This window comes from Suillus subalutaceus, assembly GCF_016647625.1.
Source record: "Suillus subalutaceus strain FC151 chromosome Unknown DFJ58scaffold_12, whole genome shotgun sequence".
Taxonomy (NCBI): domain Eukaryota; kingdom Fungi; phylum Basidiomycota; class Agaricomycetes; order Boletales; family Suillaceae; genus Suillus; species Suillus subalutaceus.
This window is the reverse complement of record NW_024540261.1, coordinates 246964-273857: the sequence shown is the minus strand read 5'-3', so window position 1 is coordinate 273857 and position 26894 is coordinate 246964. Positions and strand designations below refer to the sequence as shown.

The 26894-nt window shown below is 48.2% G+C and overlaps 7 protein-coding genes across 7 annotated transcripts; 3 read left to right on the top strand and 4 right to left on the bottom strand.

Annotated features, from left to right (window-relative positions):
* Positions 1-1700: 1700 nt before the first annotated feature.
* Positions 1701-4149, bottom strand: DFJ58DRAFT_63493 (uncharacterized protein). Its single transcript, XM_041381267.1, has 5 exons — positions 3711-4149; positions 3001-3638; positions 2313-2935; positions 2144-2258; positions 1701-2082 (listed from the first exon to the last, which is right to left on the bottom strand). The coding sequence occupies exons 1-5, from the start codon at positions 4026-4028 to the stop codon at positions 1839-1841; spliced, it is 1938 nt and encodes a 645-aa protein (XP_041248610.1). The 5' UTR covers positions 4029-4149; the 3' UTR covers positions 1701-1838.
* A 2339-nt stretch (positions 4150-6488) lies between these two features.
* Positions 6489-7587, top strand: DFJ58DRAFT_742484 (uncharacterized protein). The gene has a single exon (XM_041387199.1). The coding sequence runs from the start codon at positions 6751-6753 to the stop codon at positions 7228-7230; it is 480 nt and encodes a 159-aa protein (XP_041248609.1). The 5' UTR covers positions 6489-6750; the 3' UTR covers positions 7231-7587.
* DFJ58DRAFT_855727 (uncharacterized protein) lies at positions 7164-10403 on the top strand (the record flags this gene model as incomplete). The annotated part of the gene is made up of 4 exons (XM_041393907.1): positions 7164-7872; positions 7936-8367; positions 8424-9890; positions 9942-10403. Exons 1-4 carry the CDS (start codon positions 7348-7350, stop codon positions 10401-10403), a joined length of 2886 nt encoding a protein of 961 aa, XP_041248608.1. The 5' UTR covers positions 7164-7347.
* Positions 10404-11776: 1373 nt separating this feature from the next.
* Positions 11777-13904, bottom strand: DFJ58DRAFT_855718 (uncharacterized protein; the record flags this gene model as incomplete). The annotated part of the gene is made up of 5 exons (XM_041393906.1): positions 11777-12023; positions 12067-12181; positions 12234-12847; positions 12907-13517; positions 13590-13904. 5 exons carry the CDS (start codon positions 13902-13904, stop codon positions 11777-11779), a joined length of 1902 nt encoding a protein of 633 aa, XP_041248607.1.
* Positions 13905-14352: 448 nt separating this feature from the next.
* Positions 14353-15460, top strand: DFJ58DRAFT_63441 (uncharacterized protein). The gene is made up of 2 exons (XM_041381253.1): positions 14353-14670; positions 14724-15460. The coding sequence occupies exons 1-2, from the start codon at positions 14664-14666 to the stop codon at positions 15338-15340; spliced, it is 624 nt and encodes a 207-aa protein (XP_041248606.1). The 5' UTR covers positions 14353-14663; the 3' UTR covers positions 15341-15460.
* Positions 15461-15660: 200 nt separating this feature from the next.
* Positions 15661-17472, bottom strand: DFJ58DRAFT_765938 (terpenoid synthase). The gene is made up of 8 exons (XM_041388776.1): positions 17434-17472; positions 17386-17390; positions 16963-17328; positions 16788-16930; positions 16564-16738; positions 16358-16512; positions 16226-16296; positions 15661-16163 (listed from the first exon to the last, which is right to left on the bottom strand). The coding sequence occupies exons 3-8, from the start codon at positions 17196-17198 to the stop codon at positions 15774-15776; spliced, it is 1170 nt and encodes a 389-aa protein (XP_041248605.1). The 5' UTR covers positions 17199-17328; positions 17386-17390; positions 17434-17472; the 3' UTR covers positions 15661-15773.
* Positions 17473-21993: 4521 nt separating this feature from the next.
* DFJ58DRAFT_765921 (uncharacterized protein) lies at positions 21994-23682 on the bottom strand. The gene is made up of 4 exons (XM_041388775.1): positions 23619-23682; positions 22931-23541; positions 22247-22869; positions 21994-22192 (listed from the first exon to the last, which is right to left on the bottom strand). Exons 2-4 carry the CDS (start codon positions 23527-23529, stop codon positions 22074-22076), a joined length of 1341 nt encoding a protein of 446 aa, XP_041248604.1. The 5' UTR covers positions 23530-23541; positions 23619-23682; the 3' UTR covers positions 21994-22073.
* Between the last annotated feature and the right edge of the window lie 3212 nt (positions 23683-26894).

The following is a 26894-nucleotide window of genomic DNA, read 5'->3' as shown; positions in this document are numbered from 1 at the left end:
AGATTTTCCTTTCGTGTCAACTGGGTGTTCGGAATGTATGTATGGCTCGATCAAACATTGCACTGCATTATGGTGTCGTCCTATGTTGCACATCCTGTTAACTCCCGTGATCTCATGCACGAACAGTAGCAAGGTTTGCTTATGAGATCATGGGAGCTAACAACCTGCCGGTCAGTGTAAACTCCCCTACCTCGAGCACCGGGGGAACTAGCTATATAGAAGACACCACGAAAAAAACAATCAGGAAAAGTCTAGAAATCAACGATTCAAAGTACTCATCTCTGACCGCGAATCCAGAATCCTGGTGCCCACACCCTCAGCATCGACTCGGACCCTAACAAGATTCAAGCTCTCCTGATCTCATCGGCGAACACCAACAATCTATTAGCTGTACAAGTCCATAGATGAAATCATGGGAGCTACCAGTGCCAACATCAAGCTCGACCTCCACGCGGAGCACCTTGAAGCGGGGAGACTCGGACTCGCCGCAGAAAATGGAAAGCTAGCAGAGATTCACAAGCCTTCTCACTGTCCGCGCCGTCACTAGTACTAGTACCAATGTCCTGCAGTCGGATATCAGCAAGCTTTGATATGAAGAGAAGATTTACCAGCGAGGATGCAGAACTGGCGCTTGGTGCGATAGACACTGGGTACTAAATAGATGATGGGTGAACTTTTTCGATGGCATCGAGGTACGCGCAATGCCAAGTTGGCATGATATCCAACGCGATCGGATCGGACCTGCTATTACGATGTATGACGTGTCGAGTATTCGGAAACGGAATGCACATTGTCCTTAGTATCGATCTATACAAGGTATGTGAGCTCATGCATGCTACAAGTAAACATGCATACCTCAGCGTCTTGATTCAGGGCCAGGCGAACACCTGAGGGGCGTCTCGAATTTCGTGACGATCAGCACAGTAAAAGAGTTTTCGTCGACATGAAATACTAATAGGTGCAGATCATCCATTAGGAGACAATAGACCGCTCTGGTCTCTATCCTATAACGGAATCTCCAACAATGGTGGTGCGATGGGCATCGTCTGGAATCCAACGGGTGCCTCCGAGGTGATGGCGACGAGCTGCTCATCGATGGCACAGGTGTAACTGCCAGCTCATAGGCGATATCAACCTGATGGGATGTGTGTCGCTCAGAGCGAAGTCGGGTGAGAGGAGGGAGGAGGAATGATCAGTCAGTGTCTCGAGGGACTCGCCTTAAGTAGTTCGCATGGTTTAAGGGACGATCCCATCGTAGATTCATAGTACGTCTTATTGTTGAAAAGAGTCGTCGTGTTCGACTCGGAAATCCATTGGTGGTCAGGGAACCGACTGTTGTGACTATGGAGTTGTCATTTAAAGATTCAATTTACTTACAAGTATACATCACTCACATATAGGACAACGTTTCGTCCGAGGGTTTAATCGCCCGTGCGCGTGAACGGCTGACGAAAATTCAAGGTAATAATTATTCACAAGAACGCGAGGATCCTGCGCAGAAGTTCCAGATTGGGTGCTGGCTTTAGTGCTACACTCGGGTCCCCGCACCGGAACGCCACATTCGGGCTGGCCGATGCTATAACGGAAATTTCACTGATCAGATCCACATATGCCTGACTGTAGTGCTCGTAAATTTACAGTTACTACCTGAGATCACAATGACTGTACGCTTAGTACATTGTTCATGCTAGCAGATAGGCTGTGTGTAAGGAACAACTTTTTTCATTCTAGTAGGGTCTGGTAGCACAACTAGCACTTAACATCCTAGGAGCTAACCATCAATGATCTTACAAGGCGAGTAATGTTTACAGATTGTTACCGAGCTAACTACTACTTATTCAAAACTTCACCTCTCCAGCAAGTTCACCAGCATATGTGTATCCCATGTGAGCACGTAATATGGTGTTGTCCAGATCAACTGGACCATGGTCACCGGGCAGAATTCTATATTTGGATCGGCCCGACCACTCTTCGTTCTGGCCCCACAGATCGAAGAATCTTTGAATCTTATCATGCTGTCTGGATGAAAGCAGGTATTCATACACTGCGCGCCATGCGCTGTCCAATGCACCGACGACCCACCTGCAGGTTACATAGCCTTTAAGTTGTAATCACCAAAACGACCCAATCGCTTTGCACTCACGCATGACGGGTGCTGATAGCCTCTCCAGCGAAATGGAGCCTCTTGTTGGCATTGGGTGCGGTGAGAGACGTGTATAAATCCTGAAAATCTCCGGGCCCAAAGAACGCAAAGGCACCTGTAGCGGAGAGAGTGAGAATCGATTGGCTCACATCAATATTCAAAGACCTACCCATAACGAGCGGGTCGTCGCTCCAGTCCCATGCATGCATGTCTACGTACTGACCCAACAAGAAATCATAATTCGCTTGCTCGCCGTGTACTTGTGCGAGATTGCGCAGTACGAGTTCCTTCAGTTGCTCCTCATACTCTTTCTTACCAGTGTTGATGAGAGCTCCCAAGCGTTCTGCATCATTTGTCCAACAGTAGCTCGCAATAAGCACTGTGGATGGCGTGCTAGATTCAGCCCCGTGAGAGGGGTAGACGATAGTTCGAATGGGAAGGTCTGTGGATGATTGGCCTCCTATGATACCCAAAGTGGTCCACCACGCTGATCGAAAGCGCATGCCAATCTTGATTGAAGGACCGTACTGCAGTTTACGCAACGCATTTGTCTGCATCACATTTAAACCAGCATTTTCGAGTTCAATCACCCGCAGGCACGGCAGAGGGATAGTCGATATAACGTGTGAATATGTGCGCGGGCTAGATTCGCCTCTCACAGAAACATTCATTGCGGCGCCACTCCGAGAGATGCTCGTGACCTTCTTATTGAACTGGATGAGAGGCTTGGTATCGTTAGCAGTACTAGTAATGTATGCCGCCATGTAGTCGGTGAGCACTTGAGAACCGCCTCTGTGTACAATAAGGTAATAGCATGTGTGAGACTGTGCATGAGTCCAAGACGGAAGTGCACTTACTCGAAACACTTCCATTCTACGTCTCCAAAGGTCTGCGACTCGACACTGGCGAATGCCAACGCCTCGAGAACTGATTCAGTTAAGGCGCGGTCGTACGAGCCTGTGCTGTTTTCGAATGTCTCACACCAATTGATGACGTTGGTGGAAAGATGCGTGGGCGGAATTTGGAGGCTGGCGCTGGGAATGTACTTGAATGACATGAATGAACGAAGCGAGTATGCATCGTGCTTCAGCATGTTGTCCCAGCCCGAATGGACATTCTGCTCTATGTCTTTAATGATGTCCTTAGCGAACGGTCCAATGACGTCCTCGACAATATTCTCAACTCCCGCGGCAATGTACTGAGAATCCACACCCATATCCCGAGCATGGAAGTCAGGAGGGCGCGATGGTGTCTGAGGGACCCGATAACGTTGAGTGTTGAAGTAGAGGAAATACCCTTGTCTCTTTGACGTAAAATGATAATCGATAAGTTTGGATTTTAGGGGTGCCTTGAATAGATCCAAAGTGGATGGCAGACGCGGGGTAGTGTTGAGCTTCGGGTAGTTGATTAACTCGCCCAAGCGCCTCATAATGCCAATCTTGTAATTGCCTTGAGCATCCTTCTTTGGCAGGGGAAACCTCATGGCGCCAACATCCTAGTTAGCGGGAAAGCCAAGAATTTACATAGTCAGCATCTTTGGCGCAGCAGCATCGAATGAACGACATACGTAGTAGTCGTATTTTCCACCATTGGGGAAGTTGTAGGTGAGGAGGCGTCCGCCGGTGTGGTCCGACGCCTCCAAGATCTCGTACTTAATGTTCAGCGAATCCAGGATGAGGGCAGTGTATAGCCCACCAACTCCTGCGCCTAGAATTCCAACTGTACCTGGCATGGGGTCATAACCATCCTGAGAGAGTTCAGGTAGCTGTGAGGTCTCTTCAAGAGCAGTCGCGGTGAGCGGGCCAATGAGTTTGAGGAGAGCATCATCATATTTTTCAATGATGTTTCGACCCCAGTAACCGAACACATCTCCTTGGAAATCCATGGTAAGCGCAACTGGGATTGAAGATTGAATGGTTGAATATATCTCGTCTAGAAGAACAGATTGAAGAGCACCCTATATATATTGTGCATTTCGTTCGGAGAATGAGAAGGATTAGCCTATTCTGTGAATGCACAGCGCAAGCAAAATTTGGACAGGAACCTGAAGATATCGGATGGAGCTTCACCCTGGCGTCTTTTAAGACGCGATCACCAGATAGAAGCATGCCGTCTCGATACGCCATCCTCAATCCAATCTATTTGGTGCGCAATGTCACTTATGGATACCAGTTAACGTAGCCAAAATACTTACATGATCGGATTTGATCCTTTCCTGAGCTGCATAGTACTAGGCAACCAATCATAAGTCATTGGCTCAACGCAGGCATCTTCGATTGAGATGATGGACTCCTGTGCCTGTAAGTTCCGAGTCAGCATTCAATAATCAAAGTTCATGACCAAAGCCAGTTGTAACATACTTACGCCCAACTGACCATAAGTCATTGGCTCAACGCAGGCATCTTCGATTGAGATGATGGACTCCTGCGCCTGTAAGTTCTGGGTCAGCGTTCAAAATGTAATCAAAGTTCATGACCAAAGCCAGATGTAACATACTTACGCCCAACTGACCGTAAGTCATTGGCTCAACGCAGGCATCTTCGATTGAGATGATGGACTCCTGTGCCTATAAGTTCCGGGTCAGCGTTCAATAATCAAAGTTCATGACCAAAGCCAGATGTAACATACTTATGCCCAACTGACGCTTGATTGACGCCTTCGTTAATTTCGCGCATGATGCACGAGTCCTGACCTCAATATCGTATGGCCTTGCACATGATACTGAAGGTCCGCCCCGGTTTTCAAATGTGGTCGGGACGCATCTCGATCTCGACTCTAGACCTTGCGAATCTGTTGATACAACAGAACCCCATCCGATAAGTTGCTCTGGTTCGATATCGTGTTCTTTCAAGTTAATCTTGGTGGTGGTGAAGCGTATCACAAGGACAAATTGTTGCTACAGATCACTACTTATGATCAGAGACTGGAAAGGTTTTGCCGCCCATCTTGAACATTCAGATATTCCAAACACAAAAAGGTCTAAAAACGTACTATGAATACATAGTAGTTCACAGTGGATCGAGAATTCGAAGAGAAACTTGAAGCGGTCTCGCACCCAACCGCCTTATAATTTGGTGGGAGGAGTAGTGGAAACAAAGCGAAAGCAATAGGTCTCGGTTAGTGGTCCAGGTAAATGCAGGGGATCTGGTTCAGCGGAATAGGAAGATAGTGGGACGTTTCTTTGCAGTGCGGGATAACGGTTCACCAAAGTTCTGGATTTGGAGCTGCTTCGGCGGTATATAGAAAAGATGCTTCAGATGGGGAGAAGGAGAGCAAAGATAGGAAATCTGGGATTTGATTAGAGGGTACCGATGCGTACGAGTGAGCGTTTGATGTTGCGGTCATGATCACGAACGTACATACGGTACAAGTCACAAAGAGTGACACGTGCAACTGGGAGGGGCGTCTATCTGATTATCAGGATGAACACACTGCAGCTGGCCATCGCCGTCAATGAAATCAACAGATGCTGTAGGGAAGGAGAAGTTTTGCTAGTTCTGTGTAGAAGGATCGCGATTCGCCGGTATGATTGAAGTGGCGGCCGTGCCACGCTCTATCTTACATAAGTATCTACACATACACGTTTTCCTTGCCTGGTTCTCCATCTAGATCGATCTCAACTCCTAGTGACTCATCAAAGAGACATTAAGTCCACACCAATTAGCTCCCTTGATCTCATGCATGAACAATGATAACGCTCGTACACGAGATCATTGGAGCTAACAACCTGGCCAGTGTAACGCTCCCCCACCTCGAGCACTGGGAGAACTGGCTATGTAGAAGACACCGCGAAAAAAATCAATTATAAAAAGTCCAGGGAATAACGATTCGAAGTACTCATTTCTGACCGCGAATCCAGAATCCTGGTAGTACCCACGCCCTCAGAATTGACCCGGACCCTATCAAGATTCAAGCTCCCCTGATCTCATCGACGAACACCAACAACCCATCTGCTGTACGTGTCGATAGATGAAATCATGGGAGCTGTCAGTGCCAATTTCAAGCTCGACTTCCACGTAGAGCACCTTGGAGCGGGGAGACTCGGACTCACCGCGAAAAATGGGAAAGCTAGTAGAGGTTTACGAGCCTTCTTGCTGTGCGCGCCGTTACTAGTACCAATATTCTGCGATCCAATATCAGCAAGCTCTGTGTTATGAAGATAAGATTTACCGGGGAGGATGCAGAGGACGTCTAAGTCGTGGTGCTCGGAGCTACCGTCACTGCTCCTAGTACTACTGTAGAGATACGCACTTAGGTTCGGCCCTATTGAGGTGTGACCAAATGAACGTTAGGTTCGAAGGTTCGCAGGGGGGGTGTGACGTGTGACAGGCTGTGCTTAGGTTCGACGACCGTTAGGCAAACACATTCCTTTGTAAGTATAAGCATGCTGATCCTTACGCTCGACCAGGAAATGCTCACTTTACAAGCTTCGTTTCTAACTTTATGTCTGTCTGTCTGTCTGGCAACACAACAGCTTCCCTGTATGTTGTTGTAAAGTCTTGTCAGTGTGGATCCTCGGCATGCCTGAGCACTGAGTACTGACCGCTGAGCCTCCAAGACTTGATGGACACGCCGGTTTGAAGCATTTCCCCTCAAATTTCTGTTCCATGCCTGATCTCTGTGTTGCCACCTCAGAGGCTAAATTCCAGGATGTGCTATCTGTACCTGCACCATTCTCAATTGCTCCTTCTGGCAGTCTTTCCGTCGCTACACTACTGCTTCTAAACCTGCATACAGTGTTACAAAATGACGCCTCTGCCACTAGAATTTTCTTTTCCAAAAAGTCCCCTTTGCTTGAGTTGCCCATAGATTTTGTTTCATGGCCTGTCCCACCATTTCAAACAGCCTCGTCCCTTCGCGATCGTGCCAGTGGTGCATTTCAAGACGGAGATAAATCAGTGATCCATCCTTCGTTCCCTGATGACCCGCTTCCTATGTGGGTTGTGTCGTACTGGGTTGCCATGTCGCATGCTCTCGAGAATCAGCGTGATTGGCGTACCTCATATGACTGGGTCTTGGACCGACTCGATGTTGTTCCAGCCAATGGACAAGAGTTGGAAATTGTTGATGATGTGCTAGATGTCTGAGAGAGTCTTCCGTGGGATGCCGCTCTCAAGGGATTCGGTGCTCACACAAATCTGAGGACTACCGAGCTCCGACCCCTGTTGGCATCCTGCTCGATTCATGGACGTCTTTTGGACACCATGATTGCTGCAGTGGTTGAAGACCTCCAGTCTGTTTCTATTGAAGACCCCCAGTCCGTTTCTGTTGAACCTCTTGACTTTGCAGATATCCTTCGGCTCAATGAGACACGGTGGAAGAACTATGAGACGGACCGGGCTTTTGTTCACCTTCGCACCATTGGCTCTGCATTGCATGACGGCACAATTAATCGTGTTCTCTTCCCCATCAATATCGACAATGTTCACTGGGCTGCTATCGAGGTCAATGCTATCGACCGAAGTATCTCCTATGCTGACTCCCTTGACTGGAGTTGGCCCAACAAAGACATTGATGCTATACATCGTTGGCTGGGCTATCATGGTTTCGCCAAATTTGACCGGGCAACCACACTCCAGCATGGCGAGCAGCGGGACTCGTTCTCATGTGGTATCGCAGCTATAAACACAATCAAGCATGCGCTGTTTTGCGATCCATTGTTCACTGATGATAGAGCGTTTTCCCTCCGCATGGAAGAGTTTCTTCATATTGCTTACAATCACCTTGAGGTATGGATATCTCATTCCCAGTGACGTGAATTCGAGACTCACTAGTATCTTCTCATTTTACAGCTCTCTGATCCCAATGATGATCTAAATGACAGCTTGTATTCAGACAGCGATGATTTTGAGATGGAAGAAACTCAGCCACTGTCCCGCAATGATCAGTCACGGTCTCCGCCCTCTCCAACTCACGATCAGTCACTGTCCCCGTCCTCCCCAACTCTGCCTATACATCCTCCACATAATAAACCGAAACTCAACCTTCGCACCTCTGATGCAGATTGGAGCACTGGTCTGTTCAAATTTTTCCCAACGGTTTCACGCGATGAGCATTTAAAGCTTGCCTGGAAACCTTCTACTTGGGAGCTCAAGGACTGGGAGCAGCAGGAGCGGGCCCGTTACCAGAAAAGGTTGGATATGTTTGAGAAGACTGCTCACAAGCGTGAAAGGGCTGCTGAGCGCAAGAGAAAGCAGCGAGCACGTGAAAAAGCCACCAAGCAGGTAAGCGTGCATCTTCTTTTCTTTAATCTTAATAGCTCACATGTTCTTGTCACCAGAAACTGTCCATTGATTCAGTTCTTCACGACAGCAATCCTCAGCCGCTAGCAATTAGTATTGCAGAGGCGTCACGTCCATATCGCCAATTGCAAAGGCATGCTCACAGCAAACAGACATCCAACCTAGGCCGGAAGCGCAAGCGAGAGGATGGAGATGCTTTGCGTGTCAACTGGCAGAGCCCTCTTTTATGGCCGACTATCGAAGCAGCTGCCATTCATGTTGGCTACGGAATGTCACCAATCGAGATTGAGCGTGAGCTTAAGCGAGTTGATCCCTCTCGCTTTTGTGGTATTTCTGCACAGGTTATAGGAAGGTGGGTTGACCATAGCGGGACACGGCCAGTATGGCGTGCCAATGTCCTTGCTCGTGTTAAGAAGGGAAACCTTCCCTTGATGACTGGAACACCACCAAGCATCCTCTCAAAGTACCCCGACGTTACAAAGACCATTATCAAAGATTTCCAGGCTTTGCGTACCGTCGGTGTCGCTTTGGACACAATGCGTTGTCGTGGTGTAATCATTGCTCGCCTCGCCGTCTCTTGCCCCGAAATATATGAGGCCACTGCCAAGGATGGCTCAAGCTTTCGATGTACTGAGTCTTGGGTCAAAAAAATTGTAGATCAGACTCTCAACTGGTCGTTTCGTCGTGCAACTCGTGCTGCACAAAAGACTCCTTCCAATGCTGATCAGCTCTGTCTGGACCAGTTTTATCGTCTAACTTTAACTATCCGTGATTGCGCGATCTTTGATGCTTCCTTCTATGTCAACATCGACCAGACCAACATCGTCTATCAACCTGGAAACACCGCTACATACCAAGAAGTTGGTTCTAAGCAAGTCGCAGTCATTGGACAGGAAGAAAAACGAGCATTTACTGTGCTCGTCGGCATCTCTGCGTCTGGGGACGCTCTTCCATTCCAGGTCATCTATTGCGGCAAAACCGCTCGTTCACTCCCCTCGAAAACCACACCGCAGTTCAAGGTTGCACAAGACTTAGGGTTCAAGCTGTGCTTCTCCAATACTGACACTTATTGGTCAACATTCCAGCTCATGTGTGACTACATTCGCGATATTCTAGTTCCCTACTGGATGAAACAGAAGGAACTTGTTGGGGCTCCTAACGACCAAGAATGTATCCTACAGCTGGATGTTTGGTCGGTACACAAGTCTGTGCAGTTTCACACTTGGCTTGATCAGCACTACCCATGGATCAAGTACCGCTTTGTTCCTGGTGGTTGCACTGGAATTGCCCAGCCGTGCGATGTCGGCATCCAGCGCCCGTTTAAGCTTGCTGTCAAGCGGTCTCAACATGCTGATATTGTTGAGGAGTCGTTGTCATTACTGAAGAAAGATAAAGCTGCGCATGTCATCCGACTGGACACAACATTACCCACTCTCCGTGATAGGTCTTTATGCTGGCTCATCAATGGTTACCATGCTATTAACAAGCCTGACATAGTCAAACAAGTATGTCACTCGCATTGTCCTCGTTTTTCTCGCTGATGTTGAAACACTTAGTCGTTCTTTCAGTGCAAGGCTGGCGCGGCATTTGACCTCTCTTTTGCGAGCCTCACCAGTCGTGAGGCTCTTCATGCACTGCGTGACGTGGAGAAAAACGACACCATGACTTGGGATCGCATCAAAACATCTCAATATAAAACTCCCAAGGCCGACGACGAAGAAGAGCCGCCTTTCACACATGCGGCAGATGCTGAGCTCGATCCTAGTGATGTTTCCATGGATGTTGTTCTGCAGCATATTGCATTGGGTGAATCAACTGTCCCTCATGGCTATAGCGCTGATGAATCAGGTAATCTGCTGGTAGACAACGAGTCGGAGAGCTATGAGCAAGTGGTACTGCCAGTGGATGACACGGAGCTTGAATCTACAGTGAATGGGTCTAAGGAGGTTGAGGCTGGGGGCCGTGGAAAGCGCAGACGCATTGCAAACACTCAGTACAAGGATTTTTGGCTGCACTAGACCTTTTTGTCATGTTTTTACCATATGTCACAGTTTAGGTTCGACGGCCTCAAAATTGGTGTGACCGTCACACAAAATAGGTTCGATTCGCTAGGCGTGTGACGGTGTGACGAACTTAGGTGCGTATCTCTACAGTAGTATTGATGAACTTTTTGACATCGGATCAGTTCTCATCGAAGGAAGGCCCTGCTGTCGCGGCCTATACAAGGTTCGTCAACTCGTGCATGATGCTACGAGTAGGCATCCGTACCTTGAGGGGCGTGATCCAGAGCCCGGTGAACACCTTGCTACATTCTAGAAGCCTGATAGGCGGTCTCAGCCACCTCACAGGCGTCTAGAATGTGAATTTCACAAGTAAAAGAGTTTTTCGTCGACATGAAATACTAATAGGTGCAGATCATCCGTCAGGAAGCAGTGCAATCAACGTGTAAGGAACCATCTTCCTCACGGGATTTCAACACTGATGTTGCGGTGGGCGTCGTCTGAAATCCAACGGGTGCATCCGAGATAGATGGTGATGAGCTGCTCATTGAATGAAGTGGTAGCGTGTGCCAGCTCATAGGCGAAGTCGGGTGAGGGGAGAGAGAAGGGATGGTAGGTCAGTGTCTCGAGGGACTTGCCTTTAAGTAGTTTGCATGGTTTGAAGGGACGATCCAATTGTAGTAGATCTTATTGCCGAATATAAGAAGGAGTCGACCGGACCGTCGTGTTTGGCTTCGCTCGACTTGGAATTCAGTGGATGGTCAAGAAGCTGGCTGTTATGACTATGGAGTTGTCATTTAAAGGCTCGATTTACTTGCAAGCGTACATCACTCACATATAGGACAACAGTTTTTCCGAGGGTTTAAACGTTCATGATCAGCTGACTCGGAATTCCTTGACGGTTTGGGATACTGCTTATTTTTTTAGCTGTTAAATCGTACTGGTTACTCACATTGCACAAGAGCGCGAGGATCCTGCACAGAAGTTCCAGATTTTTTTGTGGAATTGGATGCTGGTTTTAGCTAGGGCCGCACCGAAGCACAACATTCTGCTAGTCGAGAGCTATAACGGGAGTAAGATGGACCTGACTGCGGTGCTCGTAATTACAGTCATGGAGAGCTCTTCTGTCGCCGTAATATTACAGGGCTGAAAGTGGACAATCATTTGCGGGCCGTCACGGTTGCGTGTAACGTTGACCGTAATAGATGAGCTTGATAGTACAGCACGTTTGAACAGTTTCTTGTGATCAATATAACAGATGACATCGTTACGGTGGTATGGTATTTAACAGATGTGATATGCACCAGTTCGTAGGAGCTAATCATTAATGATCTTACAAGGTGAGTAATGTTACAGATCCAGACAATGCTACAGAGCTAACTACTACCTATTCAAAACTTCACCTCCCTGGTGAGTTCACCAGCACATGTGAATCCCATGTGAACTCGTAACATAGTGTTCGGATCAGTTGGATGGTGCTTTCCATGTTTGGATTGGCCAGTCCACTCTTCATTCTTGCCCCACAGATCGAAGAATCTTTGGATCTTATCATGCTGTCCGGATGCAAGCAGGTATTCATACACTGCGCGCCATGCGCTGTCCAATGCACCGACGACCCACCTGCAGGTCACATTGCCTCTAAGTTGTAATCATCAAAACAACCCAGCCGCTTTTCACTCACGTATGACGGGTGCTGATGGCCTCTCCTGCGAAATGGAGCCTCTTGTTGGCATTTGGTACAGTGAGAGATGTGTATAAAGCCTGAAAATCTCCGGGCCCAAAGAACGCATTGGCGCCTGTAGCGAAGAGAGTGAGAATCGATTGGCTCACATCAATATTCAGACTCACCCATGAGCGGATCGTCGCTCCAGTCCCATGCATGCATGTCTACGTACTGATCCAACAAGAAACTATAATCCACATTGTGTACTTCCGCGAGATTGCGCAGCACGAGTTCCTTCAATTGCTCCTCATACTCTATCTTACTGGTGTTGATGAGCGCTCCCAAGCGTTCTGCATCATTTGACCAACAGTAGCTCGCAATCAACACCATGGATGGCGTGCTAGATTCAGCCCCGTAAGACGGATAGACGATAGTTCGAATGGGAAGGTCTGTAGATGATTGGCCTCCTATTATATCAAAAAGTTCGGTCCACCACGCTGATCGAAAGCGCATGCCAACCTTGATTGAAGGTCCGTACTGCAGTTTACGCAATGCATTTTTCTGCCTCAGATTTAAACCAGCACCTCCGAGTTCAATCATCCGCAGGCCCGACAGAGGGATAGTCGATATAACGTGTGAATATGTGCGCGGGATACATTCGCTCCTTACAGAAACATCCATTGCGATATCTCCACTCTGAGAGATGCTTGTGACCTTCCTATTGAACTGGATGACAGGCTTGGTGCCATTGGCAGTAAGGTATGCCGCCATGTAATTGGTGAGCACTTGAGAACCGCCTCTGGGTACGATAATTGCATGTGTGAGACTGCATGAGTTCCAAGACAGAAGTGCGCTTACTCGAAACACTTCCATTCTACGTCTCCAAAGGTCTGTGACTTGACACTGGCGAATGCCAGCGCCTCAAGAACCATTTCAGTTAAAGCGCAGTCATACGAGCCCGTGCCGACGTCGAATGTCTCGCACCAATTGATAACGTTGGTGGAAAGATGCGTGCGCGGAATTCGGAGGCTGGCACTGGGAATATACTTGAATGACATGAATGAGCGAAGCAAGTATGCATCGTGCTTCATCATGTTGTGCCAGCCTGTATGGACATTCTGCTCCAAGTCTTTAATGAGCTCATTAGCAAACGGCCGAACGACGTCCTCGACAATATTCTCAACTCCCGCGGTGATGTACTGGGAATTGACACCCATTTCCCGGGCATGAAAGTCAGGAGGGTGTGATGTCTGAGAGACTTGATAACATTGATCGTTGAAGTAGAGGAAATACCCTTGCCTCTTTGACGTAAGATGATAATCGATAAGTTGGGAGCTTAGAGGTGGTTTGGATAAACCCTTGTTGAGCTTTGAGTAGTTGATTAAGTCGCCCAAGCGTCTCATCATGCCAGTCTTGTAATTGCCTTGAGCGTCCTTCTTTGGCAGGGGGAACCTCATGGCGCCAACATCCTAGTTAGCGGAAAAGCCAAGAGTTTACATGGTCAGCATCTTTGGTGCAGCATCATCAAATGAACGACGTACGTAGTAGTCGTATTTACCACCATTCGGGAAGTTGTAGGTGAAGAGGCGTCCGCCAGTGCGGTCAGACGCCTCCAGGATCTCGTACTCGATGTTCAGTGAATCTAGGATGAGGGCAGTGTATAGACCACCAACTCCTGCGCCTAGAATTCCCACTGTACCCAGCGGACCATAACCATGCTTTGGGAGCACAGGCAACTGCGAGGTCTCCTCGAGAGGAGTCGCGGTGAGTGAGGGAATGTTTTTGAGGAGAGCATCATCATAATCTTCGATGATGTTTCGACCCCAGTAACCGAACACATCGCCTTGGAAATCCATGATAAGCGCAGCTGGGATTGAAGATTGAATGTGTTGAATATATCTTGTCTAGTAAGAACACCACCTTATATATTGTGCGTTTCGTTCGGAGGAGAGGGATCAGCCTATTCTGTGACTGACTAGCGTAAGCAACATTTGGACAGGAACCTGAAGATATCCTTCTCAGGGCGCTTGAAGATATCGGATATGAAGTAGCCTCGCCCGCAGTTGACCGTCTTCCTTAGACCCCATCACCAGATCCAGCCAAGTGTCTCGTCACGTCGTACTGTGTCATGAAGTGGTGAACTTGACCATAACATCTTGAGAAACCTAACTTGATTAAGTATTTGTTCGTTGCATGAATCTGCTAGAGCATACAATAAAAGCTGGCAACTGTTCCAAAAATTAAAATCACCCTCGGGGTCACGTGACGTTAGTTGGTTGTGCAAGAGGCTAGAGCCCTATCATACTTACAGTCTTACACACTTTTCTTTGCCTTTTGAATGTTCTCCGTCTGGATCTCAACGTTAATTCCTAGTGGCTCGTCAAAGAGACATTTGTCCAGTCTATATGGTACTCACGCACAACTGTTTTCTTCATCGATACCCAATCAGGAGCGATCATAGATGCTAGACTGTACACGCTACTGAAAACAAGGGTCGGTTTATTTGCTCGAGAAGTACGCCTACTACCCCTTGGGAGGTGTTATTAGGATCTTTTAATCAAAATGATACCCTTGAATGGAGAGTCCTTGATAAACCGACATTGTCTTCTATCATTATGAGTAGTAAGTACGTCCCATCCAAATGCTCCCCATCCCACTCACCAACTCGCTTCCAGTCAAAGAAACCCTAGATGACCTAACACTATCCATCATACACATCACCACCCGTACACCAACAGAAACACTACTCATCCAGTCCAAGAAAGCTTCTACGAGTGGTGGTTCCAAACCAGTGTGCGTCACTATCCCGCATGGAGGACCCCATACGACCTCGACTACTGCGTTTGTTCCGGCTGTCGTCGCATTAGCGCTTGAAGGACCCACACCCACACCAATGCCTTGCATGCCCGCACCTTCCCAAACAATGTTCCTGCCCACACCACCACCTCCACTAATTACATCCAAAACTTACAACGCCCTCTTCGCCGCATCCCCAATCGTGCACGTCGACAATATAACAACGCCAGTGCTGATATTGATAGGCGAGGATGATTTGAGGGTCGCTCCGGGGCAGGGGGTTGGGTTTTATCGTGCGATTAAGGGGAGAGGTGGTGAGGGTGGGACCGCGACTGGGGCTGGTTCTGAAGATAAAACTGGGAATGCGACCAAAGATGCGACCAGGACCGAGGAGACGGGACCGAGAAAGAAAGGGATAGTAGAAATGTTATCCTTCCCCGAGAATCGCATGCGATCGATGGAGTTGGAGCTGCTAGGGTTTCGTTCGAGGCTATGAGGGATTGGTTCAAGCCATTTGCAGAGGGCTGTTAGTCGTGTTTTTCGTTCCCTCGTTGCTAATATGACAGCCAGGCCGGGCCGTGCACATCACTAACATTTAATATTATTATTGTTGCTGTCCAAGAGCTGTCCGAATCCTGAAGGTTGAAGGTTGAACTCCCGAACCGTAAGACTGTACCCTGACTTGAATGTTTTCAAGGGTCTGGCAACGCTGTAGTCGGCATAGGGGCAACGTGGGATAGTGGTAATAACACGTCAAAAACCAGGCAACAATTTACGATTGGTATATGGGGAGGCAATTGTGCCTCAATAGCTCAAGAACGAATGACGAGAAAGTAACCAAGAAGATAATGTGGAACGCGGAGGAAAAACATATGAGACGGGCGACAAGGTTGAGAACGTAATATAGTCGTAATCTGTCAAGAAACGAGTCATTCAATATGGGTCACACCAACAAGTACAGGTCCAATCTCTTCACAACCTTTCAAGTAGTCTTTCGGCATCGGCAAAATCCACTTTTTCTGTTGAACTTCCATACCATTGGTGCCAAAGTACCTCTCGCTCTCGAAGCTCCAATCACAGCCGGCGCGCACCCAGTTTCCCAAGCCATCACAATACTCCCTAACCTGTGAGTCGATGGGCTCTCCCCATTTCGGAATGGCTGCCACGGCCTTGAAGTACTTCTTTTCGAGTTTTGTATGGTGATCCGCCACCCATAACATGGCGCCATTGACATCCGTATCAAACTCGTGCATGACAATTTTCACTATATTGTGATCGTCATCTCCACGTGCTTGCTCTAGATCGTAGGATAAGATGTCCTATAATATCATGCAAAATTTGATGAGTGTTGTTCGCGACATGTCCGTAGAAAGACATTGACATTACTGAGCGTCATCATGTCAAGAGATACCGCTACCACATCCTCAATTGTTGAGTGCGAAATTACTTCATCTGGGATATCGAGACCCAGCTCCAAGAGTACGAACGCAGGCTTTGCTCCAACTGCTTATACGGCGCAAGTCGAAGTAACTCTGGATGTCACGGATATGATGTCCGCTTCGATCAATGGCCTGCTGCACTACGCCCTCTAGATATTCATCGAATATTGCGATGAACCGCTTCTGTGACTGACTATTAGCACCGTCACGTATAATACGTTCCCAGAATCTGTCGGCGTAGTCATTCTCGATGTCGAATATCAGGTAGCAAATCACTCACTGGCGAGCAATTTCTCCACCGACCCATTCTCCTTTTGGACGTGGTTTATGAGGGTGACGTAGAGCATCCATGATGACGTCCTTTTGTTTGCGGACGTCTCCTTCTTCTGATACATCGGAATATTCATCTATGACAATTGCAAGATTCATGTAATCGCAAGCGCTGCGAACGTGTTCTGTATGGACTCCTCAGTAAGTCCACGCTGATATCCCTATAAGGCTTACCTTCACTCGCGATGGGGTAGGCTAAACAACCAAGAAGACCTAACGAAAGGCGTGAGCACATCAACAGGGTTATTATGAGCCATGTCTTACCGAGATTGCAACGGTTGAAGGCTTGTTGTGCTTTGGGGCTAAAGGCTTTAAAGCTTTCAAGCCAAGCACTTGATTCAGCACTGACTTGGAATAGTGCTGATTAAGACGGCGGGGAAATGGCCATCTTGCGAGCAAGTCAGGTATGAAGATTTTCTTCAGAGGTTGATCACATCCATCGCCAGCACTGGTGGTTACCAATCCCCCTGCAGTGGGGCGTTCAGAGGCAACCATGTCACGCTGGTCCATGGTCAACTGTACTCCTAGACCTGACACTAGATGTGCGATCCAGGCGGGGAGTGTGTTGAAGATAAAAGTCACCATGCTGAAAGCACTCTGGTTTGTATCCACACATGCACTGACTAGGTTTTATATCTGCGTTAGTGCTGCCGCCGTTGAGTCGGTCCTGGACCGGTTTCTGGTACCCTGTTATCAGTTGGACCATACTTGGCTCCTGCGGACAGCTTTTAAGAGTTCAGGGCACCCCGTTATCAGAGTTCATGGTACCCACACTAACTGTATCGAATCAGCTTTGCACAGCCTATAATGTATCACCCACCATCCAGACTGATGCATCCTTCAATACATCCGATGGTGAATCATAAAAGAACCTTCCCGAGGGCTTCTTCGCAATCGTAGCTTCTTCGCGACCGCCGGCTGTTTGGAACTTTGCGCGAGATCAATCTTGCTTCTTTTGATCCGGCAAGGACTGAATAGGCAGGACAATGAGTCATACCTTGGAACAAGTTAGCTTACTAAACCAGGATTGACTTTATCTTTTCTCATTGACGCCTGAGCTCTCCTGTCGTGGGACACGGGGGTTATGGCAGGGAGGATTGCTAAGCGCGTGTCCCGCGTGCGCTCGCTGTGTGTCGACGAGTGGAGGCTGATGGGTAGGGAGGAAGCCGGCGGGAAATGTTAGTGTCGATGATGGCATGTAGTGCAGGGCGCGGGGCAACATACTACCTGTGAGGCGCATGTTGTAAACACCTCGGGTAAGCAGAAAGTTGACTTCGGCTGCTGAAAAAGGCTGCATGCCCCATGAAGACGAAAAAAATTCAAGTCCGGCTCTGGGACATGCTGCCCACCTGAGCTCCTGCCAAAAAATGCGTGTCCCAGAGCGAGGTGAAATGAGGATTCTTGCCTGGGACATGTGGGTTTCGCTATGGAACCAACGCCAGATACGAGAAGTACAAAATTGTACTGCATTGTACCGTCATTACCTCTGCAGCAGCTCAGAAACTCGAATTTTGCGGCTGAAAAAATAATCTCTTACATGGCACAGTATACCACACATTCCTATGACGTACACAGAATTTTCCGCCACGAAAACTGTGCAGAAAACACGCTCCGCGTGTTTGAACGCGTCTCGCCCGTGTCGTCACTTTGGGATCTTCGATAGTCACATGACCGGGAAATTTCCAGCCCGTTGCCTATGCGTGTCCCATGTAAAGATTGCGTGCTGAGCGGTGAACGAGGTCTTCACCTGCTGTAACTGAGGTAATGCTCGTACCTTATTGTGGGAGCCGAACTTTCAATCACCATGCGGCACAAGCGATTCCCATTAGGCAAGACCAATGTTATACGAGAAGGAAGATTCAACGGATGCCCTGGCAGGGTCGTTGAATCCAAGGGCTGCTTGATACGTGTGACGGGAATTGTTCGTGATCCATATGGCAAATTTGCCAATCAAACAGGTGGACCAACCACTTTGTCTCTTCGTTTAAGGCTAGGTAGCATAGCCAGAATTTCCTCCTAGGCCGACGTTAGGCGAAGGAAGACAGTAGTTACAGCTCTATCCGCCGTCCACCTGTGAGCCCACATACAGGCACTGATGTCAGTTCTGTATGTCAAAATCCGTCAGAGAGCAATGGAACTCGTGAGGAGCCTCACAAGCAAGCTTAAGTGACCTTTTACCAGCTCAGCTCCGCACAAATTGAATCGGATTGGTTTCCGGTGTTACTCACATCCCGGCGGTTCAATCCGGAAAGTTGAGAATCTACAATCATTACGAAGGTGGCTCTCCCGGAATTCCACCCATATCAAGGAGAGCATAGTACCAGAATAGATTATCAGGATAGGTAGTACCTAGATGGTGCAGGTTGTTCTGTAGAAATTCTGATGTTTGTAAGGAGGCAAGGATCAAGTGTTCAGTTTTGTTGGCTCGTTATCTTGATATGTCAAGAACAACGGCAATGAAGGGAAAGATTAAGCGATGCGCGAGGTGAGTGAAGTCCGTAACACTTACCAAGCTAAAGGTCTCGGCAACCGAGGAATTTTGGGTGGTAGGTCACCCGCATGTAAAATCCCAGTGACTGATTTTTTGACAGGTAAAAGGGACGTCTGCTAGGCGAATACAGATTCCGAGTCAGCGAGCTGCAAGTTGCGATTAGATCAACTGTGCGATAAGTGCAGAATTGGAGCACAGACGGTAAGATTGTTTCAATGTACGACGGGAGTGATCCTCAGGTAGGGTATTCACGTCACCCGAATGCTAGCAAGGACGAGGAACGATACCCTGATTGATTGGTATGTGGTTATGAGCTGGAGGTTGGAAGAATGATACGGACGTATGCAGAGCCTTGACTGACGGTTCCAAGTGTGGTTTTTCGAAGAGGAAGATACCTGGAGTTCCGTCAGCTGCGGAACATTACCATGACCATGCCACCACTGAACATGCACTATTTTTCCTGACAGATGCATCTGGCAGCCTGAGCCAACTGACGCACCTCACGAGCCAGATCATGGCATATCCATTTCGCCGCATAGCTGGGACTTACTCGCCGACTACTCCCATCGTCCACGCCAGAAGGTTTCTCTTCAAGTTTAGAATGCCGCCCTGTAACGTTATTCTTAAATCTGGATTCTGCATCCCAGCCCTGAGTTGATGCTAATAAGTGCTAGTGAGTCTTCAGAACTTCAGTGACAGCAACCTTACTGACCTTCAATGTAATAATGGCGTTATAAAATCGCCGGTGAATCTGATTTTTTTTTGGTGGAATTATAGCTACATCACATGGAAGTCACTTAGTCAGCCCCCAATAAACTCAATCCCCGACGTTCTGTATCCTGGAAACGTCTTTTTCTCTACCAAATCTCCGATCAAGACGCGTTGGCCCATCGGCACTGTGACTCCCCCCTAAGCCCTATAATTAAAGGTACCTGTGGACCGGCGTGCGCAGGTGTGCGCCTGTAGTTAGAGGGGGATTGAGTAATATATAGGGGTTCGAACGTTCAATGTTCAAGATGTATGAATAATTGCTGGATAATGTCCCTCTGTGACATGGAGGCCCCGAACAGATACTTCGTTGCAGTTGGAGGTGTTATGCGTACCGTTGTTCACATTCTGCTGTGACAAAGTCAATTTCCAATTCTTCTTCGGTTACCTGAAATGCTACTCTTTGACCGTGCTACAAGATCCGTTATCCGAGTCAAGCGCTACTCCCGTTTATTGACATGTTTCGTACACCATTTCCAGAAGTATCGACTACTCACTCACGCGAGCGACATAATTATTGATTCCTGTGTTATCAACATGGATTACGTTTAATTCTGTATATGAGTATCCTAATGCTCGGTCCTTGAGTGACACACACAAGAACGGAGGCATCGTAAGTTTGCCATGGACGGTGCAAACTATATCCAACTTGATTCGGTTCTCAATCGCGTCCGACACCGGACCCGCCATTGGCCGAGGAAGAAGAACGCAGGTGCTCCGAATGCGGTCATGAGAGCGTGTCACGAAGTTCCGAGGTACCTGGGACGTTGGACCTTTACAGCCAGCTCAAGCTGATGACGAGTCTATGTGAGACGAGGAAAATGCTGACGGAGAAGTGGATTAGGATCTGTGATCTATAGTCTTTGGTCATGTCCTCTCGAATTCTTTGCATTTGGCTTTAGTCCCGTTTAGGGGAGCAATCATACATACAACCACACTGCGGCCTAGTAGGCGACGGACCGTTGTATAGCTGGACTGCACACGCCACTGACAACAAGAGTCGGTTTATTTACTCGAGGAGCAGGCCTACTACCTCTTGGGAAGTCATATTAGGATCTTTTTATCAAAATGATCTCCTTGAATGGAGTCCTTGATAAACCAACCTTGTCCTCTACAAGTACGCTCCATCCACCTCCCGCCCGTCCCACTCACCCACTTACCTCCAGTCAAAGAAGCCTTCGACTACTTGATACCATCCGTCATACCCATCATTACTGCCCCTACGCACCCACAGAAAACACTCCTCATCCAGCCCGAGACGCAATGCCAAGTTGGCATGACATCCAATGGAATCGGATCGAAGGGACTATCCGGAAACGGAATGTACAATGTACATGGTATGCTCAATATCAACCTATACAAGGTACGTGAACTCATGCATGCTACAAGTAAACATTCATACCTCGGTGTCTTGATCCAGAGCCTGACGAACACCTGAGGGGCGTCTCAAACTTTTTCCAATATGTTAAGGATGCGGGTGATGTTGACCGTAATAGATGAGCTTGATGCACTGGCCACAGCACGTTTGGATGTACAGTTGTGATAAATATAACAGATGAGTCGTGTGGGCAAAGCACAACGCGTGACGCTTATATAAACGAAAAATCCCTAATCGGCGAAACATGCAGTGACTCAGAAACAGCAAAACATGTACAGTATGTATCGTGCTGTAGAATACATTAACCAGACAAATTTAGGTGCATTATGATGTCTACGTTTAGAAGTGTTCACGCCAGCAGATGCTGTGTGTAAGGAACAGCTATCTTCGTTCGAGTGGGGTCTGGTAGCATAACTGGCACTTAACGGATGTGACATGCACCAGTTCCTAGCTAGGAGCTAATCATCAATGATCTTACAAGGTGAGTAATTAAATGTTACAGATTCAGACAATGCTACCGAGCTAACTACTACCTATTCAAAACTTCACTTCCCTAGTGAGTTCACCAGCACATGTGAATCCCATGTGAACTCGTAACATAGTGTTCGGATCAGTTGGATGGTGCTTTCCATGTTTGGATTGACCCGTCCACTCTTCATTCTGGCCCCACAGATCGAAGAATCTTTGAATCTTATCATGCTGTCCGGATGCAAGCAGGTATTCATACACTGCGCGCCATGCGCTGTCCAATGCACCAACGACCCACCTGCAGGTTGCATTGCCTCTAAGTTGTAATCATCAAAACAACCCAACCGCTTTTCACTCACGCATGACGGGTGCTGATGGCCTCTCCAGCAAAATGGAGCCTCTTGTTGGCATTTGGTACAGTGAGAGATGTGTATAAAGCCTGAAAATCTCCGGGCCCAAAGAACCCAAATGCACCTGTAGCGCAGAGAGTGAGAATCGATTTGCTCACATCAATGTTCAAAGGCTCACCCATGACGAGCGGGTTGTCGCTCCAGTCCCATGCATGCATGTCTACGTACTGATCCAACAAGAAATTATAATCCACATTGTGTACTTCCGCGAGATTGCGCAGCACGAGTTCCTTCAATTGCTCCTCATACTCTATCTTACCGGTGTTGATGAGCGCTCCCAAGCGTTCTGCATCATTTGTCAAACAGTAGCTCGCAATCAGTACTGTGGACGGCGTGCTAGACTCAGCCCCACAAGACGGGTAGATGATAGTTCGAATTGGAAGGTCAGTGGATGATTGGCCTCCTATTATATCGAAAAGTTCGGTCCACCACGCTGATTGAAAGCGCATCGCAACCTTGACTGAAGGAGCGTACTGCAGTTTACGCAATGCATTTTTCTGCATCACATTTAGACCAGCACCTCCGAGTTCAATCGTCCGTAGGCTCGGTAGAGGAATAGTCGATATAACATGTGAATATGTGCGCGGGCTAGATTCGCCCCTCACATAAACATTCATCGCCGTGTCTCCACTCTGAGAGATGCACGTGACCTTCTTATTGAACTGGATGAGAGGCTTGGTGCCGATAGTAGTACTAGTAATGTATGCCGTGATGTAGTCGGTAAGCACTTGAGAACCGCCTCTAGGTACGGTAATGGAATGTGTGAGACTGTGCATGAGTTCCAAGATAAAGGTGTGCTTACTCGAAACACTTCCATTCTACATCTCCCAAGGTCTGCGACTCGAAACTGACAAATGCCAGCGCATCAAGAACCGATTCAGTTAAAGCACGGTCAAACGAGCCTGTGCTGTCGTAGAATGTCTCGCACCAATTGATAACGTCGGCGGAAAGATGCGTGTGTGGAATTTGGAGGCTGGCGCTGGGGATGTACTTGAATGACATGAATGAGCGAACTGAGTATGCATCGTGCTTCTTCATGTTGTCCCAGCCCGAATGGACATTCTGCTCCAAGTCTTTAATGAGCTTATAAGCAAATGGCTGAATGACATCCTCGAAAATATTATCAACTCCCACGGCGATGTACTGAGAATCAACACCCATTTCTCGGGCATGGAAGTCAGGAGGGCGCGATGTCTGAGAGACTTGATAACGCTGATTGTTGAAGTAGAGGAAACACCCTCGTCTCTTTGACGTAATGTGATAATCGATAAGTTTGGAGCTCAGAGGTGCCTCGGAAGAACCCTCGTTGAGCTTCGGATAGTTGATTAACTCGCCCAAGCGCCTCATGATGCCAATCTTGTAATTGCCTTGAGCATCCTTCTTTGGCAGGGGAAACCTCATGGCGCCAACATCCTGGTTAGCGGGAAGGCCAAGAGTTAAGTTTACATAGTCAGCATCTTTGGCATAGCAGCATCGAATGAACAACATACGTAGTAGTCATATTTACCACCATTCGGGAAGTTGTAGGTGAGGATGCGTCCGCCGGTGCGGTCCGACGCCTCCAAGATCTCGTAGTCGATGTTCAGCGAATCTAGGATGAGGGCGGTGTATAGACCACCAACTCCTGCGCCTAGAATCCCAACTGTACCCAGCGGGCCATAACCATGCTTAGGGAGCACAGGTAACTGCGAGGTCTCCTCGAGATGAGTCGTGGTGAGTGAGGGAATGTTTTTGAGGAGAGCATCGTCATAATCTTCGATGATTTTCCGACCCCAGTAACCAAACACATCTCCTTGGATATCCATGGTAAGCGCAACTGGGATTGAGGTTCCTGTCTATATATCAATACATCAAACAGGGCAACTGTAGCACACCAGTGATGCATTCATATTACGGTGCTAGGCCTGCTAAAGTATGGTGCATTAGCAGTGAAGCATCATCACTACCTGCAGCTGAGTACTTTCAACTTTGGTGCATCACTTGTACATCACCCAATGCATCTTTGATGCATCCCACCACATTTTTAGACTGTGGGAAATTTCTCCCCAGCCCACCACACAAGTGGTTGAGAAACAGCGCTCGCAAGTCTGGAAAGCGCTTGCACTGGAGCTTTCTCTTCTTCCCTAGGACATCTGATTTTGAGATTGGCTTGTTTGTATACGAGACAACATATGATACGATGCCAAATTCTAGGGATACTGTTCATGTAGAGGTGTTGTCAAGGCTGTATAAAATGAGAATGTCCCGTTCTTCGCAGCTACAATATCTCTAGCGTCCTGACGTCGTTCAGGTATCCATAAGAAGTCGTGTCCCCCTTGACTTGTGCGATGATATTTTTATCCGAAGCAATTCTCTTATACTCCCCACCACGCTGTTGCGCTAGTAAAAGTGCGCCAAAAGGACAACGAAGGCGAACGGACAACCTCAACATTTCAGTGACCAGCTCATCATCTCCAGGTTCATCAGGCCAATTGTCCACGTTCTGCGGCTCGTCTGCAAAGTTGACCACCTCGAATTCATACCGATTCCACGGACGGATGAGGAAGAATGTCTGCCGAGTACGCCTTGCAGGCGAGAATTGGACTAGCTTGTCTCGCGTTGTGACCAGTAGGTCCTGTAGCCCGTCTGCCTTGACGTCATAAGTAAAACTTCTGGCCCCGTCTTGACCAGGCCTCAGTCTAACTTCGGTAAGAGGAAATGTGATGCAAGGCAATTGCAGCCTAGCGTTGGAAAAACGAGGAGCGCTGATATTCTGCAAGAGGGTGTGCACTCTTGAAGCCGGCTCCACAAGAGCAGCCCCAGGCTGATTTCGCAGCGCGGAGACCAACATCTGCATGTCGTGTTCAGGTAGAGGTGGTGTACATGACGGAGCCTTGTATGAAGAAATGTCGGCTGGCAGACAACTGTTGAAGTTGGATGATCGTCCCACCCAATCAAGGGCTGTGATGTCGCCCGAATGGGCTATAATCTCCTGCAACAGTCGTCCAAGCGCTTTCTGTCTTTTTTTCTCCGTAAATAACAGGAAGGTTCACATCAAAGATACCAAACAAAGAGTAGGCGATGTCTTCCTCCCTCGTGGTTTCACGGTTTGACGCCCATCGGAGTTTCTCTCTGGCATCTCTTGTCCCCGGATGGAAGGAGACGAGCGCGCGCGCATTTATGCCAGTTGAATACTCCAATTCCCTCATGATACTGACAGACTGTTTGTGGTTGCAGGAGCGGTCGTCGAGATATAGGGTCCAATTTGCTTGGTAGAATAGAACAATTTTAGGAGCAAGGAACTCCTGAACGGTCCATCCTCGGGTGTTCCAAACACTGTTTGCGAGTGCGCCCGACTTTGACAAAGGCGGGACATCCGATAGGTAGACGATGGTAAGAGCTGAGTAGTGATACCAGACGAACATGGAGTTGACTGATTCTTGGAGTTCGAGGTTGTTGTTCTGTTCGATGCAGCACGTATCGCTCCACGCCCAGTGATACCCCGCTTTGCGAGCGACTTTGCAGAACTCCTGCAACTTCACAATGGTTCCGACTGGATCCAAGTCGTATATGTCCCTGCCCTGAATGTCGTGCAGTAGGGGCTCCTTCCTTTCCCACCTATGGGACAACATGACCCAACTGAAGTACTTCGCAACCGCTTCTTTGATGGGTTTCGTTTGGAGGGGCCCACGCATTACTGACGGAGACAAAAGTTTTTTGTACTTTCTACTCTCCGAGAATGCATTGATTTGCGCGTCTCGATTGCACAAACATCCAGTAGAGGTGTTGATTAGACGAAATGGAGCGTTTTCCAGTTGGGCATGAATGGCCCGTTGAATGGCATCTTCTTTAGATGGACTGATGTACAGCTGGTGTAGCTCTGCAAAAATGTAAGTAGTCTTCAAGTCGGTGCTTGAGTTGTTTGGGGCTTACGTCGTAACCGTGGGTTTGGGTCATCATAGCGCTGTGAGCTACGAAGTGCTGCAGGCTGCAATTCATATCCAAGATGAGACGAACGGTTGAGCTCAATGACCTGCAAATATCATCACATTTGTCAAATCAATGATGGATATGGTCCGCACCTTTTTCGCGTCTGTCAGGGCTTCCGCATTGAGGTTTTGTCCCGATTTCACCTCACTGCGATGCGCAAAGTGCGAGGAACCCGTCCTGAATGCTGCAGCAGGTGTGTTCTTGATGGACCAGGACTGAAGAAACCCATCAAAGTCTCCACCCACGAGCAGTTCTCCACTGAGAGAAATTGCGACAGAGTAAACCGATGTCATGTATTCGAGTGCCCGCCCTATCTGCTGGTGTGACTTTGTGTTCCACAGGCACAAAGTGTTATCGCGCGAGGCGGTTGCAATGAAGGAGCCATCAGAAGAGATGGCAAGTGAGTTGATTTCGCCGGTATGACCCGTGAAAGGTTGACCGATCTGGGTCCCATTCGACGAATTCCAAAACATGATTGTTTTGTCGTATGATGCAGAGACAACTTGCTGGCCGTCGGGAGTCCACACAACGGTTGAAACGAAATTTTGGTGAGCGCGGATGTTGAGAAGAAGCTCGGCGTTATTAGTGCGCCAAACCCGAACGATACCATGTGATCCACAAGATGCTAATTTTAGCCCATCTGGACTGAAGGCGACACACAACACCGGACCCAGTTTATCCTGGAGTGTTGAGAGGACAGCGCCAACCTCCGCATCCCATATAATGATTTTTCCATCATGTGACCCGCTTGCGAGTCTCTTTCCATCGGGTGAGAAACACACCGACCGAACCCATCT